This window comes from Rhopalosiphum padi, chromosome 3 (assembly GCF_020882245.1).
Source record: "Rhopalosiphum padi isolate XX-2018 chromosome 3, ASM2088224v1, whole genome shotgun sequence".
Classification (NCBI taxonomy): Eukaryota; Metazoa; Arthropoda; class Insecta; order Hemiptera; family Aphididae; genus Rhopalosiphum; species Rhopalosiphum padi.
In genome coordinates, this window is record NC_083599.1 from 19,763,356 (window position 1) to 19,778,077 (window position 14,722).

A 14,722-nucleotide genomic window follows, 5' to 3' on the forward strand; every position below is an offset into this window, starting at 1 on the left:
AAGTACCTATTTTAAGTATACCTAGTTTATTAGTACCTATTTATGATAAACTATTAAATGAGCAAACACATATTAATGAACAAGTTGGTAATAAAAATGATAGTATAAACCATTCTGAAAATTTAAAAAAGCTAATAAATACCATAACTTTTATTAGGACTCAATTTATGATTATATATTTATATAGAACCTAAATACTAAGTACCTAGGTAATATAAAACTAATACTTATAAATATGAAATATGTTAATATAATAGTAACATGTTACATGATACAGTAAGTATATTTGTAGTACTGCGTGTCTGCTTGATCCATTTAGTATACAGTAGAACGTAACCGGTTATTAACCGTCAGTCTCGGGACCAGAGCTTTGGTGGATAATCGAAAATACGGTTAAGCGAGCAACAAATATTTTTTTAAACATATTAATACACATTATTTATTATTTTTCAATAATTATGACATGCATATTGATATATTTAGATACTATTATTTATTGTTACATTATTATTATTATTATTTTTTTAATTAATTAATTTTTTTTTTTTCGTTTTTTTAAAGTGTTTTTAAACTTAAAATATTTGCACAAAAAGAGACGAAAACCGCGCACGCGTACTAACTGACTTTTCAATAAAAAGATACGTCCACAATCGCAATATACTGTTTTTATCTCACCCATAATATATATATATATATATGTACATACCTATGACCTATCACTTATCTAGTAGATATTGCCGGAAAGTTTCGGATAAACCTGCTCATAGTGCTCATACAAAGGGGGATAAGATTTTATTGCAACGCGCATTTTGTCCGTCGTCTGGCGATTAACCGAGAAAGACGATTAATCGGGTGACGGATAATCGAGGTTCTACTGTATTTAAATTTGAATTTTTATAGTTTTTTCAGAAAATAGTTTAGAATATGTTTGAAAAAAGATGTATGCATAAATAATATCTTTCCTATTTTTTTTTTGAATTTCTCTTATTTTTTTCAATATTATTATGATACATGGAAATTCAAAAATTAATTTTTCAAATGATAAAATTATGAGTTTAATTTCTTCAAACGGAAGCATCTGTATGCTTGCTGTTTTTTTGAGGATTTTTTTAAATGTTTATTCCTTAAAATAAAAAACAATATCAAAACAATTCTAATTACATGGATAAATGTGGTTTCTATCTGATGTTCTGATTTATTTAAAAAAAAAAAATAGTACCGACTAATAAACTATACTACCTACTAAATACAATTATATTTTATCTAAAAATTTACCTAATGATTTTTAATTTTTATACCTATTGCTGAGCATAAGTGTCTAACGATAAGAAAGACAAACTCATTAAGAAGTAGGTATTTGCTTACTTAATTAGTTGATAAATAGAAAAGAAAATAATCTAATTATTTAGTTTCAACTAAATCAAGAGGGGAAAATAAAGAGTTTATATTTTCATTTTATTGATGGTCATATACTTGTATAGTATCCAACCAGCTTACTATATTATATATATAAATAATTTATTTTGTTTATTATACATGTTTACAAAATCTAAATAAATTTTTACGAGTGAAGTAGTAAATTTTATAAATCTAAAATTAAATTATTCTTATACATAATATTTAGTGAAGTATTTTTAGTGTTTTAAAAAACATTCTTCGGTCAAATTACGTGAAATATATCAGGTTTATACATTTTATTTTATTAAATTTATTAGTTACTAATTACTATGCATATTATGGCTGTTGGCTGTTATTTAGTTAACAATTTACCTCTGTAGTGTGGTTTACATATGGTGTTATTACAATTTTATTATATAGGTAGTTAAAAACATTTCGGAAAAAAAAAATATGTTACTACAAAAAAATAATTATGATATGCTAAAATATAATTTTTTCTAACTTGTATCTTGAAGTTTAAAAATGTTTCTACATAATACATTGGATAGTTATGAAAAAAGTATTAAAATGTAAATATTTTGATTATTCCTTTCTACCATACTTCAGTAAAATATCTGACGGAATAAAAATATAATTAGGTATGACCATTAAATATAAATTTAATACCTATTTCATCATATTTTTTATCATAATTATTATTGGTTGTAAAAGGTAAATTAATTTAAAAAATGTAGCTATATGTTGTGCTCTGCAAAAAAATCACTAAGCATTTAATGTAATCTTTAATACAATTAATATGTACTGAATATAATACACTCAACAGAAAGATTAAATATGTAATCATACAAATAAATTTTAAAAACAAATAAATAATCACAGTTTAAAAATATGCACTTTTTTAGCAATTGATACGTGTTGTTTTTATATTTATTTATATTCAATTAATTTAAAAAAAAATCATAACTTTGTAATTAATTGCATATTACTGATTACTGTAATATGCTTAAAAATAAAACAAAACATAGTTAAAAGTATAATAGCTGAATACGCTCTCGGATATTTAATAGCAAAATGTTAATGTATTTACAACTTATTTATATTTGATATCTATGTCTGGATATTTTTATTGACTATTGAGTAGTGTTAGCCCATTTTGTAGTTAGGTACTAGTTACTGTAGTGGTTATTAAAATATATACAATATACATTGGTACAGTCAATGGAGGGGGAGCTTGTGTGCTTACGCTATAAATACACCACTGCTTATCCGTAGGTACATGATATGATGGGATATTATGGTCTATTAAGTGAAACTGTTAAATTAATCATTTTTTTATGAAACTTGTCAGTAGCTTAGTTAAATGTAGTTAACGAATAAGAACATCAAATACAAACTATTGATTTTACAGAAGTAATGTTAAATAGATCCACTTTGATCTCATTTAAAATAAATAGAGGTTGTGTATTTTTGTAAACTTCTATTTAAATTCTAGATGCTTTTTACCTATATTAGTAATTTGTTAATAGGTAACAATAAATACCTATGTTCAGGGGCGTATTTAGAAATGTCTTAAGGGGGGGGGGCACAAACAAAAAGTTCAAATTTGCGAACATGGGGTATAGAGTTGTAAAATTTTTCATATAATAAAAATAAGTATAAAATAGGTGAATGGGGGAGGCACGGGCCCCATGTGTCCCTCCCTTAAATACACCCCTGCCTATGTTGTATTGTAACTATATAGTATATGTCTATATGAATTATTTGATGTTTACTTCAACTTCTATAAGATAATATTAAATAAGCTGGATAATTATAAATAGGCAAAATAGCTATGTTTAATTTAAGAATGTTAAAAAATATTCTTATATAGTGATTAAATTTATGATTATATTTTGATTTGTAAATTTTAATTTAATTTTTTTAAATTTATAAACATAGTAGACAGTAGCCAATAGGTAATAAGTTCACTTAATGAATTCAAACTCAAATAAGATAATTCACATAAAAAAAAAACACTTTTGATTTTAAAATATATTCCTTTATTGCAATTTATGAGTATCTACATACCTATATTTTAATCTATTATAGTGAATGTATCAGTCATCAGCCACTTCACCTGATTTCATAGGTTTTATATAATATACTTAATCAATAGCGATATATTTTATTTTAGTTTATAATATTATTTTTGATACAAGATGGGATTTATATAATGCAACAGGTACGCCAATATATATATTTATAAATTGATACTAACAACTAATAAGAATGTTTTAATAAAAATATGTAGGTGCCTACTTCAGTTTGTTATTTGAATATCTGATAACTTTATTACATAAAAACATTTTGTAAACAAAGTAATTATTAACCTATACCTATCTTTTAGAAAAAAAAATACAAAAAAAAAATATAATCATAATTTTAATTTAGGTACAATAATTCAAATTTAAACTAAAAATTTCAATATATCATTGTACATTTACTATTTATAACTATTTTATGAATATTATTATACTAAATACTAATATATATTATTACATATTTTTTTAGATTATATATTTTTATTTGAAAAATGAAATCGAAATGTTTTATATTGTGGCTTTTTATGTGGTTGAGTTCACCAACCAACAGTATGAAAAACGTTCTTATTGGTTTAGGAGAACCAAATGAGCCAGAATCATTAAAAGCAATGAACGCTGAAGACGAATGGTTTACACAGAAATTAGATCATTTCAATCATACTGATAATAGAACGTGGAAACAGGTGAGTAGGTATACTATGGAAGTATGAAGTATAAATCTATTACGAAATAATCATTAGAATAATTCAAAATCTAATATAAAGGTAATTTTGATAAATTATGTATAGAGATATCAAGTGAATTTGGACTATTATAAAGATGATGGACCAGTGTTTTTGATGATTGGAGGAGAAGGAGAAATTTCAGCTAAATGGATGCGCAGCGGATCCTGGATTGATTATGCTAAAGAATTTAATGCCTTATGTTTTCAATTGGAACATCGGTATTATGGCGAAAGTCACCCTACTGAGTAAGAATTATAATAAAATATAAATCAATGAATTTGAATGGTAATATTTTTATACCTTAGGGTTATAAGTTATAACTTATAAATTATAACATCTGCAATGGATATTGTATGACATATTATATACATAGTACCTATATACCTACAGATAGTAGGTATAGATAATAGGTATAGTCGTATATTATTGCCTATTGGGAACAATTAATTTAGGACAACAAATTTAAATTTGTTGTTATTTGTTTGGATGAAAGTCTCAGATTTTTGACTGTTATCAACTTTTGAACAAGCAGTAAAAATAATATGTTTAAATCTTTAATTTTGAAGATGGTTACGGTTTCAAAATGTTTTTTCGTGATTGATTTTTTGAGACTTTCCAGATTGATTAGTTTTCCTAGCAAACAGTACTCTCGAAATTGAAAATCAAAGCATTTTTCTGTTTTAAAATGCAAGATCTCTACATATGACAATAAAAACACAATACAAAAACCAATATATTTATTATTTCGTTCAGAATATTCAGCATATTTTTATAAATGTGTAAAATATTTCTTAATAAAATTGAAAATATCATACCTAACCTATAATTACCACTGCTTAATTTTATTATAATAGTAGTTTTCTGTAAATTGTAATTTGTATTTATTTATTTTTTTATTAATTTATGATTATTATTATATTTTCATGTATAAATGTATATTTTTCAGAGATTTAAGTACTAGTAATTTAGTGTACTTGAACAGCGAACAAGCATTAGCTGATTTGGCAGAATTCATTATTAATATCAAAATTAAATACAAAATATCGTCTACAGCTAAATGGGTAGCATTTGGAGGATCTTACCCGGGATCTTTAGCTGCATGGTTAAGAATGAAATACCCACATCTCATACACATAGCAGTTTCTTCCAGTGGGCCTTTGTTGGCAAAAATTGATTTTAAAGGTATGTATATTAAAAATGTATTGTCATTTTCCAATAAAATATAGTGATTTTTAAATAATAATCATTAAACAATTAGACTTAATACTATGTATACAACAGTTGATATAAAACTAATAGTCTAGTCTACAAACAGTACAAATACAAGAGTATCTATTAGATTCTAATATTTAGATAAATCAATGATGTAGCTAGGTGGCCGAGGAGTATTTTCCCGAAATTCCAGGAAAATTTGTGTTTAGTGTTCTTACCTAACCTATGTGAGGCATAACAATGTTCTACAATTGTAATTTATATGAAGGATACTACAAAAGTTTTAAATATTATATAGGTACCAACTGGCAGTTACCAACAGCATCATTATATCAAACGACAAACGATATGATTATGATTTATGAATCATAGTTAAGACTAGGTACTCTGTACAGTGTATACACTGACATCAACAATTGCTCTCACTCCACCCAGTCCACCCTTGTGCTTTTTTATATATAGTTTTCACTATTTAATAGTCTAGGCAAATGCACATAATAATAGTATGATATTACGGTTCATAACATTAGTAACACATACGTGATTTTCTTGGGAAGGGTTGTAAATATACCTGTAATAATATATATAAATATAAATATAAACCGTAAAATGCTGGTTTAAATTATTTTTATAACGGGAGAAATTCTGGAGGGGGATGACCCACTTTTTATGAGATACCTACTCTATATATAGCTAAAACTTGGATGAGAACTGTTATTGACGATAGACAAATAAATGGCTTTTATACCTAGAAATCTATGATATATGTTCTATGTTCGTAAATATTATGTTAAGCTTTGTAAATCTAAACCGATTGAAAAAAATTATTAACGAGTTTGAACTGCTATTATCTTATAAGATTGAACTGTTAATTTGTCATTAAATATAACCTTATGTTGTCTCTGTCTTACAAACGTATAAGGTACAGCATGTATTTTTAAATATTATATTTTAAATACTCGTAACTAGCTTAAAAATCACTGTAAAAAAGAGAATACAGATGTCAGATAATTTTTACCTTTAAGTTTGATAATAGGTAATTTTATTAAAATATTTAAGCTAAACACACAAAATTGGTTTTATTGAATTAAAATTTTCTATATTGTATATTTGTAAGACGTACACGTCGTAAATAATATACATACGGGTGTGGCGTCATCTTAAGAGTTTTTTTAGTTATTATATTAATTTACTATTTATAAAAAAAATATTGTTTTTTTTAGGTTTATATTACTACCTATATTTGCATTATGTTATAAATTATAGTATACTTATGCCGGGCTTCAAACTTTCAAAGAATATTGTCTATTGATTAATTTAATAGTTCATTGAAATGAACTTTTAAATCATGATTGAGGGAAAATTAGCTCACTATATTAAATCGAAAAATGTTTATAAATTGTTTATTCAACCCAGCATTAATCTTTTAATTTGGTAATTAAGTTGTTAACAAGGCTATTAATTATTATTACAATTTAATACAATAAAGGGACATTATGTACTTAAAGTACTTATAGTTAAGTACTTAACTAATAAACGAGCCAAGTGAATTAAAAATTATTTTTGTTGTTTTCTGTTGGTTCATTATTATAAATACATATTTTTTAATAAAATAATAAATAAAAAAATTATAATATTTAAAAATTATAATTAAATATATATAGACAATATAAAATTGACGCCTTTTTGAAAAATTTCGGTAAACACTCTTGCTCCTATACGAGAATAAAGCCACTACTATAAAAAACTGGCTACGTCTCTTGAGTTAAATTTTTGTATAATAATAATATTGACTATCAATTAAATACACATTTAATGCTTATACAAGTAGAAACAATTTACAGTTGACTGTATAATGGTTATAATTTTTAACTATTTAGGCCTTAGGGAGCTATATTAGGATATTAAGTTTAAATATTAATACATAAATAAACAATTTCAGGTAAAAAAAAAAAATTAAAATCGTAATAAATACAATATATACTTACGTATAATTAACATTTGTTATTTGTCAAATATAAAATGGATTAGATCATTCAATAATTTTACTTTCTTCGTATCATAGAGTAATAATACTATTACAAAACTTAGCATAATTGTATGTATATTTTATTTTTATAGAATATTTTATGGTAGTCGAAAATGCATTAGCAACATATAAGCCAGAATGTGTGTCACAAATAAAAGAAGCAAATCAAATGATCAATGTTTTGCTTAAAACCGATCATGGAGCAAAAATAGTTGAAAAAAAATTCAAGTAATATAAGCCAACCGCAATAATATGACTTGTCTTACATTCCATGTATAAATAATAAATATTTTCGAAATGTTTTAGATTGTGTGATCCCTTAGATAGAAAAAATGATAAAGATGTATCATATTTGTTTGAAATTTTAGCTGATAATTTCGCAGAAATTGTACAATACAATAAAGACAACAGACATTATTCGAATCCTGATCGATCCTCGGTAACAATAGAAACTTTATGTGATATAATGGTTAACAAATCAATACCAACTCCAGTAAGTTAATACTTAATATATCATATGCACTACTCGTATATACATCATTGGATTCTGAACAGACTACAGAGCGATGAATGTAATGGTCTTACAAAAATGTATGTATCTTAAAAAGTGTTTTGATACGTAAATATTAATATGCAACTCATTACAAGAAAATATATGGCTGTAATCATTTCGTGCAAACGAACGAAAACGGGATACCATGATAAACGTAAATTGCTAACTGTGAATCTCAGACACTACGTCTTGATGTCTTCAATAAAAGTTGTATTTCCTTTAGGTTCGGAGAGTATTTCAGCTTCTTTTTTCAATCCTTATAAGGCGGTTCAATCACCCACGAATTTAGTGTAAAATGTAATATATTTTGTTATAATGGTTGCCGTTGGTTACAGTCTACAGATTATATTAATATTATAATTTAAGAAATACACATTTTTTTTTTTTTTTTTTTATGTAATATATTATAATCCACGTCCCGGCTAATCCATAAAAGGTTTAGATGTTATACATAAAAAAAATTCAATACAATTACTAATTGTGCGACACGTTAGGTTTTAATGTCATTATATTTATAGTCAAAATAATAATCAACTTCTTAAATGGACTAAAATAATATGTTGTATCCTAGATAAATGAATCATATTGTATAGAAAAAGTAATTCTAACGATATTGAACATTTTAACCAAACCCTGAAAAATTACGTATATGAAATCATAAGAACTTCATTATAGACATTATATCTACAATCTGAGACGAGTTTTGGTTTATTAAGTTTATTTAATAAAAATTAAAAAATAAACTTTCATTGCTAATTTATTACATTATCTATTGACTATTATAATGTAAATGCTCTGGTTTATATCAATTTTGTAATAATATAATATTGTATTGTTTTAGTTAGATAGGTACGCAGCTGTTAACAGTAAACTATTATCTGTACATAAAGCAGAATGCCAAGATAATATTTATTCCCAATTGATTGATTTTTATAGAAATACATCTTGGAACAGTAGTGCAGCAGGAGGTGGTTAGTATTGAGTTTTTAAGTATATTGAATTCAGTTATGAAATTTATATACCTATACTAAATATAGCTTGAGAATTATTATTACGAATGATACATAATATTTTATTGTAAAACGTGGTTAATAGTATACAATATTAACTTTTAATTTGCAAATTTGCTCTTTATGTTTTCGTGATTAAAAATTGTATTACAGGTCGACAATGGACATATCAAACTTGTACAGAGTTTGGATTTTATCAGACATCCAGTCAAGATAATCATGTGTTTGGTCATAACTTTCCAATAGACTTTTTTATTAATTTGTGCATGGACATTTTTGGAAAATCGTAAGTTGATGAACATATGGTATATAAATATGAATATCTATTATAATTAAGTATAGGCATAGAGGAGTAGGTATTTATAATGTAGAATATATAAAATATATTGTATAATACTAGAAACAGTAGAAACTATTCGAACATATCGTATTAAAGATAATATTTTCCGTTTAGATATAACGCGGAACTATTATCAGATGCTGTCGGAAGAACTAATACGATGTTTGGTGATTTGAACATAATAGAAAGCCGGGTACTATTCATACATGGTTCTGTTGATCCATGGCATGCATTAGGTATTACGCACGCAAGAACAAAAAACAACGTGGCAATTTTTATTAATGGTAACTATTAATTTATATTATTTAAAATGATTATATTATTATAATTTTTATTTGATTTATTTATAACGTGTAAGGTAACTAAAAATAAAACTATTTAGTAATGCCAACAATTTATTGATTGTGATTTACGTGCATTTATTTCTTAGGGACAGCTCATTGCGCAAATATGTATCCTCCGGCATCGTCAGATCTCCCGGAGTTAACGCAAGCTCGTACTACTATCAGAGCATATTTGAAAGAATGGTTGGCGGAAAATGATTTTGTTGAGTCAGCTCAATATATATAGTATGCGATACGTTTATTCAATTTTAATACTTATTTGTGGTTGTAATTATTATTATAAACATATTATACAATATATGTTCGTACGTTCAATTTTTTCATAGTCATACCTATTTGCAAATTACCTGTTTCGCGTATAGTGATACATAATAATGCACTTAATCATAGCGAAAAATATAAAAATAATATTCACGATGGCGATACACCAATAAACACTCATAATCTATGTGATGTCTATTTAATAAGTCAAATTAAAAATGTATAGTTTTGTTACATCCATTTATTGGGAAGATGATTCATTTCATTTAAATAATATTGTCCACTTCATAAAATGAAAAGCACTTTTTTACACTTCGTGAAATATAGAAAATTCACGTTTAACTTTTCATAAAATGGACATTACAAAATTGAACTTGCACAATGTTTTCTATCCATTTTACAAAATAAAAAATGTGAATGTTATCAAAAGAATGCGCGTGTCGTTATCGTCTTACAAACACATACATTTTAAATTTACGTTCAGAAGAACCAATTTTATGTTGTCAGTTTAAAATATTAGTCACATTGACTTAAAAGTTATAATTATGTGACTATGTAAGAATATTATCCATGTCACCTAACAGGCTTTTATTGATATTTTAATTTTAAAGCGAGTTATAGCTCATAAATATAAATACGTCTATTTGAAAAATATGTACACCTGCATTATTATTTTAAATAATAAAATCGTGAATCGTGCATTTATGCTACCTATATATTATATTAGTATAGTACACTAGGTAGCAGATTATGCTCGGCGTTGGATGTGATAATTAAATAATGCCAGTGGATTTACCTTAATTGTCTTAAATTCCGTTAAAATATGTAGCTACTCATATTTTTAACTTAATCATCCGGACGGTTTTGCGTCAATATAAAATACTACACGTCTAAAATGATATAATTCTACTGACTATTTTATTGTATGTAACCAATGGTAATTTCTTTCAGACAAAAAAATATTCGTTTTTTGCGAGCCAATAAATTCTTGTGGTCTTGTGGAGTCCCTTTTTAAAATGAAAATTAAACAAAAATGTCTTTTAGGTGCACATCCTCAGGTAAATAATTACATATTTCAGAACCATGAATGCGATGTGCTTTGTTGAAGATCGCTTACATGCACATATTGGTTTGGATAATTATAGATAATTATACATACCTATAGACGATAGTTATTATTGTATCATACAATTGTAATTAATTTTGGCTGAAATAAATAAATATTAATCTAGGCATAAACTTAGCATACATACACACTTAAGTTCACACGTGAACCACGTGGAATGTTTATAATCTTTAAAAAAACTTAAAGTTTCCATATAATTTCACGATATAATAATGTATGTGGCATCATTTTTAATGAACACTAAACGTCTAAATAGTCTTTTTATACAGTCATTTATGTAATTTCAATTATCATCTGCCGTAAGTTGAGATAGTTTGAAAAATACATATATTAATATAAAGTACTTAAAATACTTGAATTAACTATTACATGTACTTTTAGATAAATAAAAATGAATTAGAGCAATTCATTATTTTTTATAATTATTACATAGATAATTATGTCTAACAACCATTTATTTAAAATTAAATGAGCTGAGAAAATGTCACTAGTATCGAAGACTTTTTTAATATGACTAGTATAGTTAATGTAACTATGATAGTTCTGTGGATTTAGAAGACATTTCACCTACGACAATAACACCAAGTCGATAAAAATGTATTTAATGTTGTTGATTTGGAACATTGGAACATAATACATAGTTACTAAAGTTGCTAATTTAAGTTATTTTTCTGATAGCTTTGATAGCTGGTTAGAACTTAGAATCTATCAAAATATTTCAATCTTACTCTTAAGCTGAGATACTGGGTAATCTGAAAATAAAGTTTCTACTAATATCTGCTATAACAGCATTACTTATATTTTAACTGAACGTAATTCTAATGATATAAAATACTTACCAAAATATGTTAGAACTCTCAAACTCTGATACAAACACCTATAAAACACCAATGATTTCTATGTAAGCCGGAGATCAAAGGGAATATATTATTCATTTGGGTTTTGACATGGGTTACAATTAAAATGAAATTAATATAAAAATAATTCATTGAAAAACGTTAATTCGTGTAATGTTTTTGTATGTAGTTTTAACCTCAACGCACGATAATGTCCATTATATTGGTTCTTTTTACGTCCTTTTCGTATATTTATAAATTATAATTTATACTATACGCATAGTTGTACACTTTTACGTGATTTTTCATCTCAAGAAAATCCAATAAAATGTATACAATTGTATGAGATACTTGAATACTTCTTAAATAATATTTATATAAAATAACTAATAAATTATATTTTATTAGTTTACACTTAATACTATAATAACTGAAACTATAGAAAGTTTTAAAAATGAAAGCAAAAAAATGTAATTACCTACTTCGAAAATAAAATTGATTACTGTGACCATAAAGACACAACAGTTACAGATAAAAATATAGGCCAGGGAAAATGAAAACAATTTCCTAATAAACATATATATAACATAAATAACTAAGAGGATATTGACATATTTTTCCCTTCATTCTTTAATAAGTAGGACACTTCTTGATTTTACTTGAAGTTAAACATTTATTGAAATTGACTGCAACGGCTTATAATGCAAAACATTAAAACTTTTCAATTCTAATTGGGTTTATACCGCAGTATTATGGCACAGAAAGTTATAAGAGCGGAATATTTAATGCTATCCAAGTATCAAACTATCATACACTCGGAAAACTGTAAAAACGATTTCGACTCGCTCGTTTTTACTCTCACGAACCGAAAACTACTAATAGTGTATTATTATTATTTATTATATATTAATAATTAATATAATATTACAATTATAATATGATAAAAATGATTAATTACGAGACTTTGAATAACAAGTTATTTTTGATATTAATATTTTTAAATATATTAAATACTTTATTAACTTAATTAACTAGAAAACGATAAAAAATATGATTATTACGTTTTAGTCTTATATATTTCTTGGAATGTTATATATTACATAATTGAAATATTTAAATAACATTTTATTACGTACAACACAACTTAATAAATATTTTAAATGTAAACTTCAATATTTTACTTTGTTTTTTTTTTATTACATTTTTACTCGTGTCTAAGTATAGACAGAAACTTAGATGACGCTTGAAATTTTTCAAGTAAGTATTTTAATTTTTAATTTGTATTGACGTAATTCAGCTTTAATAATTATTAATTTATTAATATTTTAATTATTTTTGAAGAAGCATTCAAACTGGTAATGTACCTACAGTTTGTCAGTAAGTAATAGGTATACGCATTAAATAAAAACATTATTATTAATTTAACAGACATCAGTTATCTGCTAATATAAAATACAATTTGTCATAAAAGTGCACTCAGTTAAAACTATACACATTTTTCACTTTATTCATTAAATAGGTACCTATTTATGATTTCTGATGAGATCGTCAAAATGCCATAACAGTAACAAGTGCGTAATGTATAAAATAAAATAGTACATTTAGTGTATTTTCACAAAGCTAATTAAACATTTTACAACTACCATTTAACCTTGATACAATCCTTTAAAACACAGGTATAAAAACAAAATATTCATAGTGAAATAGTTGGACTTCGATTTGAAATTATTACAATAGGTATTTAAAAGTTTATAAAGTAAAATTCTGTATATCATTAAAAGTGAGTATATTTTGTTTGTATTATTTTATTTCGTCTTTTTATACGCATATATATGGCCAGGGCCTTGCATCCGAATTAACTGGAATTCGTAACACCTCTATAAACCTATAACAACTGAAACTTCCAAATACCTTATATAAAAGTAAAAAAAGGTTTTCAAAACACCCGAATTAATCAAAACCAGAATTATTTTTTTATTTTAAAAATGTCATCGAATAAAATGTAATTTTGACATTTTGTATGTATTTTTTACGGTTAAGCGGTTAGTTCAAATTTTTAATTAGTTATTTAGTAATAATTATTATTATTATGAATAATATTTTACTATCAATTTTTATCATATATATTTCTCGTTATCGACACATTTCAAAACGTATGCATTATAGTTTGGATCTATTCAATAGTATCATCCATCAGTAATATATTATGAAATTAGATAATATTCTAAAAAAAATGGTTACCTATACATAGTTTTTAAATTAAATTTTCTCTGGACTGTTTCACACCCATATTAACCTGAATAATAATGGTTACGAATTTTGTAACATCCAAACGTTTGTTTATACATACTTTTCATTCCAGTGTTCATCCGAGTAGGTTAGGTTAGATACATTCAGAAATCCGAAAGTCAAGTACGTAAATGATTTAGATATACGCAAGCAACCATAAATATTATAACAAATTGTTTGAACAGTTACCTAGGTTCCTAATTAATTGGTTCGTTTATAATATGATGGCGTTAAAACGTTTTAAATTCAGTATCCACGGTAGGTATTCACTTCCTTTCGACTATAGTTTGAGTTATTTTATTTATCAGTAAAAATACAAGTACAACTACTTGTATTTTTATCCGTAAATTTAAAACCGTTTCAACGGCATCATATAAACATATTGAATAATTTTAATAAATTACCTACTTGACTACCTAATACATAAGTTTGTACATACAAAAAATAGTAGATACGAGAACCAATAGAAATCTTTTAGTTTTATAAATAGGGAACGGATTTTAATTTAGTACAAAATT

General features: G+C 25.2%; 1 protein-coding gene across 1 annotated transcript; it reads left to right on the plus strand.

Annotated features, from left to right (window-relative positions):
- Positions 1 to 1,488: 1,488 nt before the first annotated feature.
- Positions 1,489 to 9,990, plus strand: LOC132927292 (putative serine protease K12H4.7). Its single transcript, XM_060991802.1, has 10 exons — positions 1,489 to 1,683; positions 3,949 to 4,162; positions 4,268 to 4,449; positions 5,151 to 5,386; positions 7,538 to 7,673; positions 7,752 to 7,938; positions 8,840 to 8,969; positions 9,162 to 9,294; positions 9,463 to 9,632; positions 9,779 to 9,990. Exons 2-10 carry the CDS (start codon positions 3,971 to 3,973, stop codon positions 9,916 to 9,918), a joined length of 1,506 nt encoding a protein of 501 aa, XP_060847785.1. The 5' UTR covers positions 1,489 to 1,683; positions 3,949 to 3,970; the 3' UTR covers positions 9,919 to 9,990.
- The last annotated feature ends 4,732 nt before the right edge of the window (positions 9,991 to 14,722 follow it).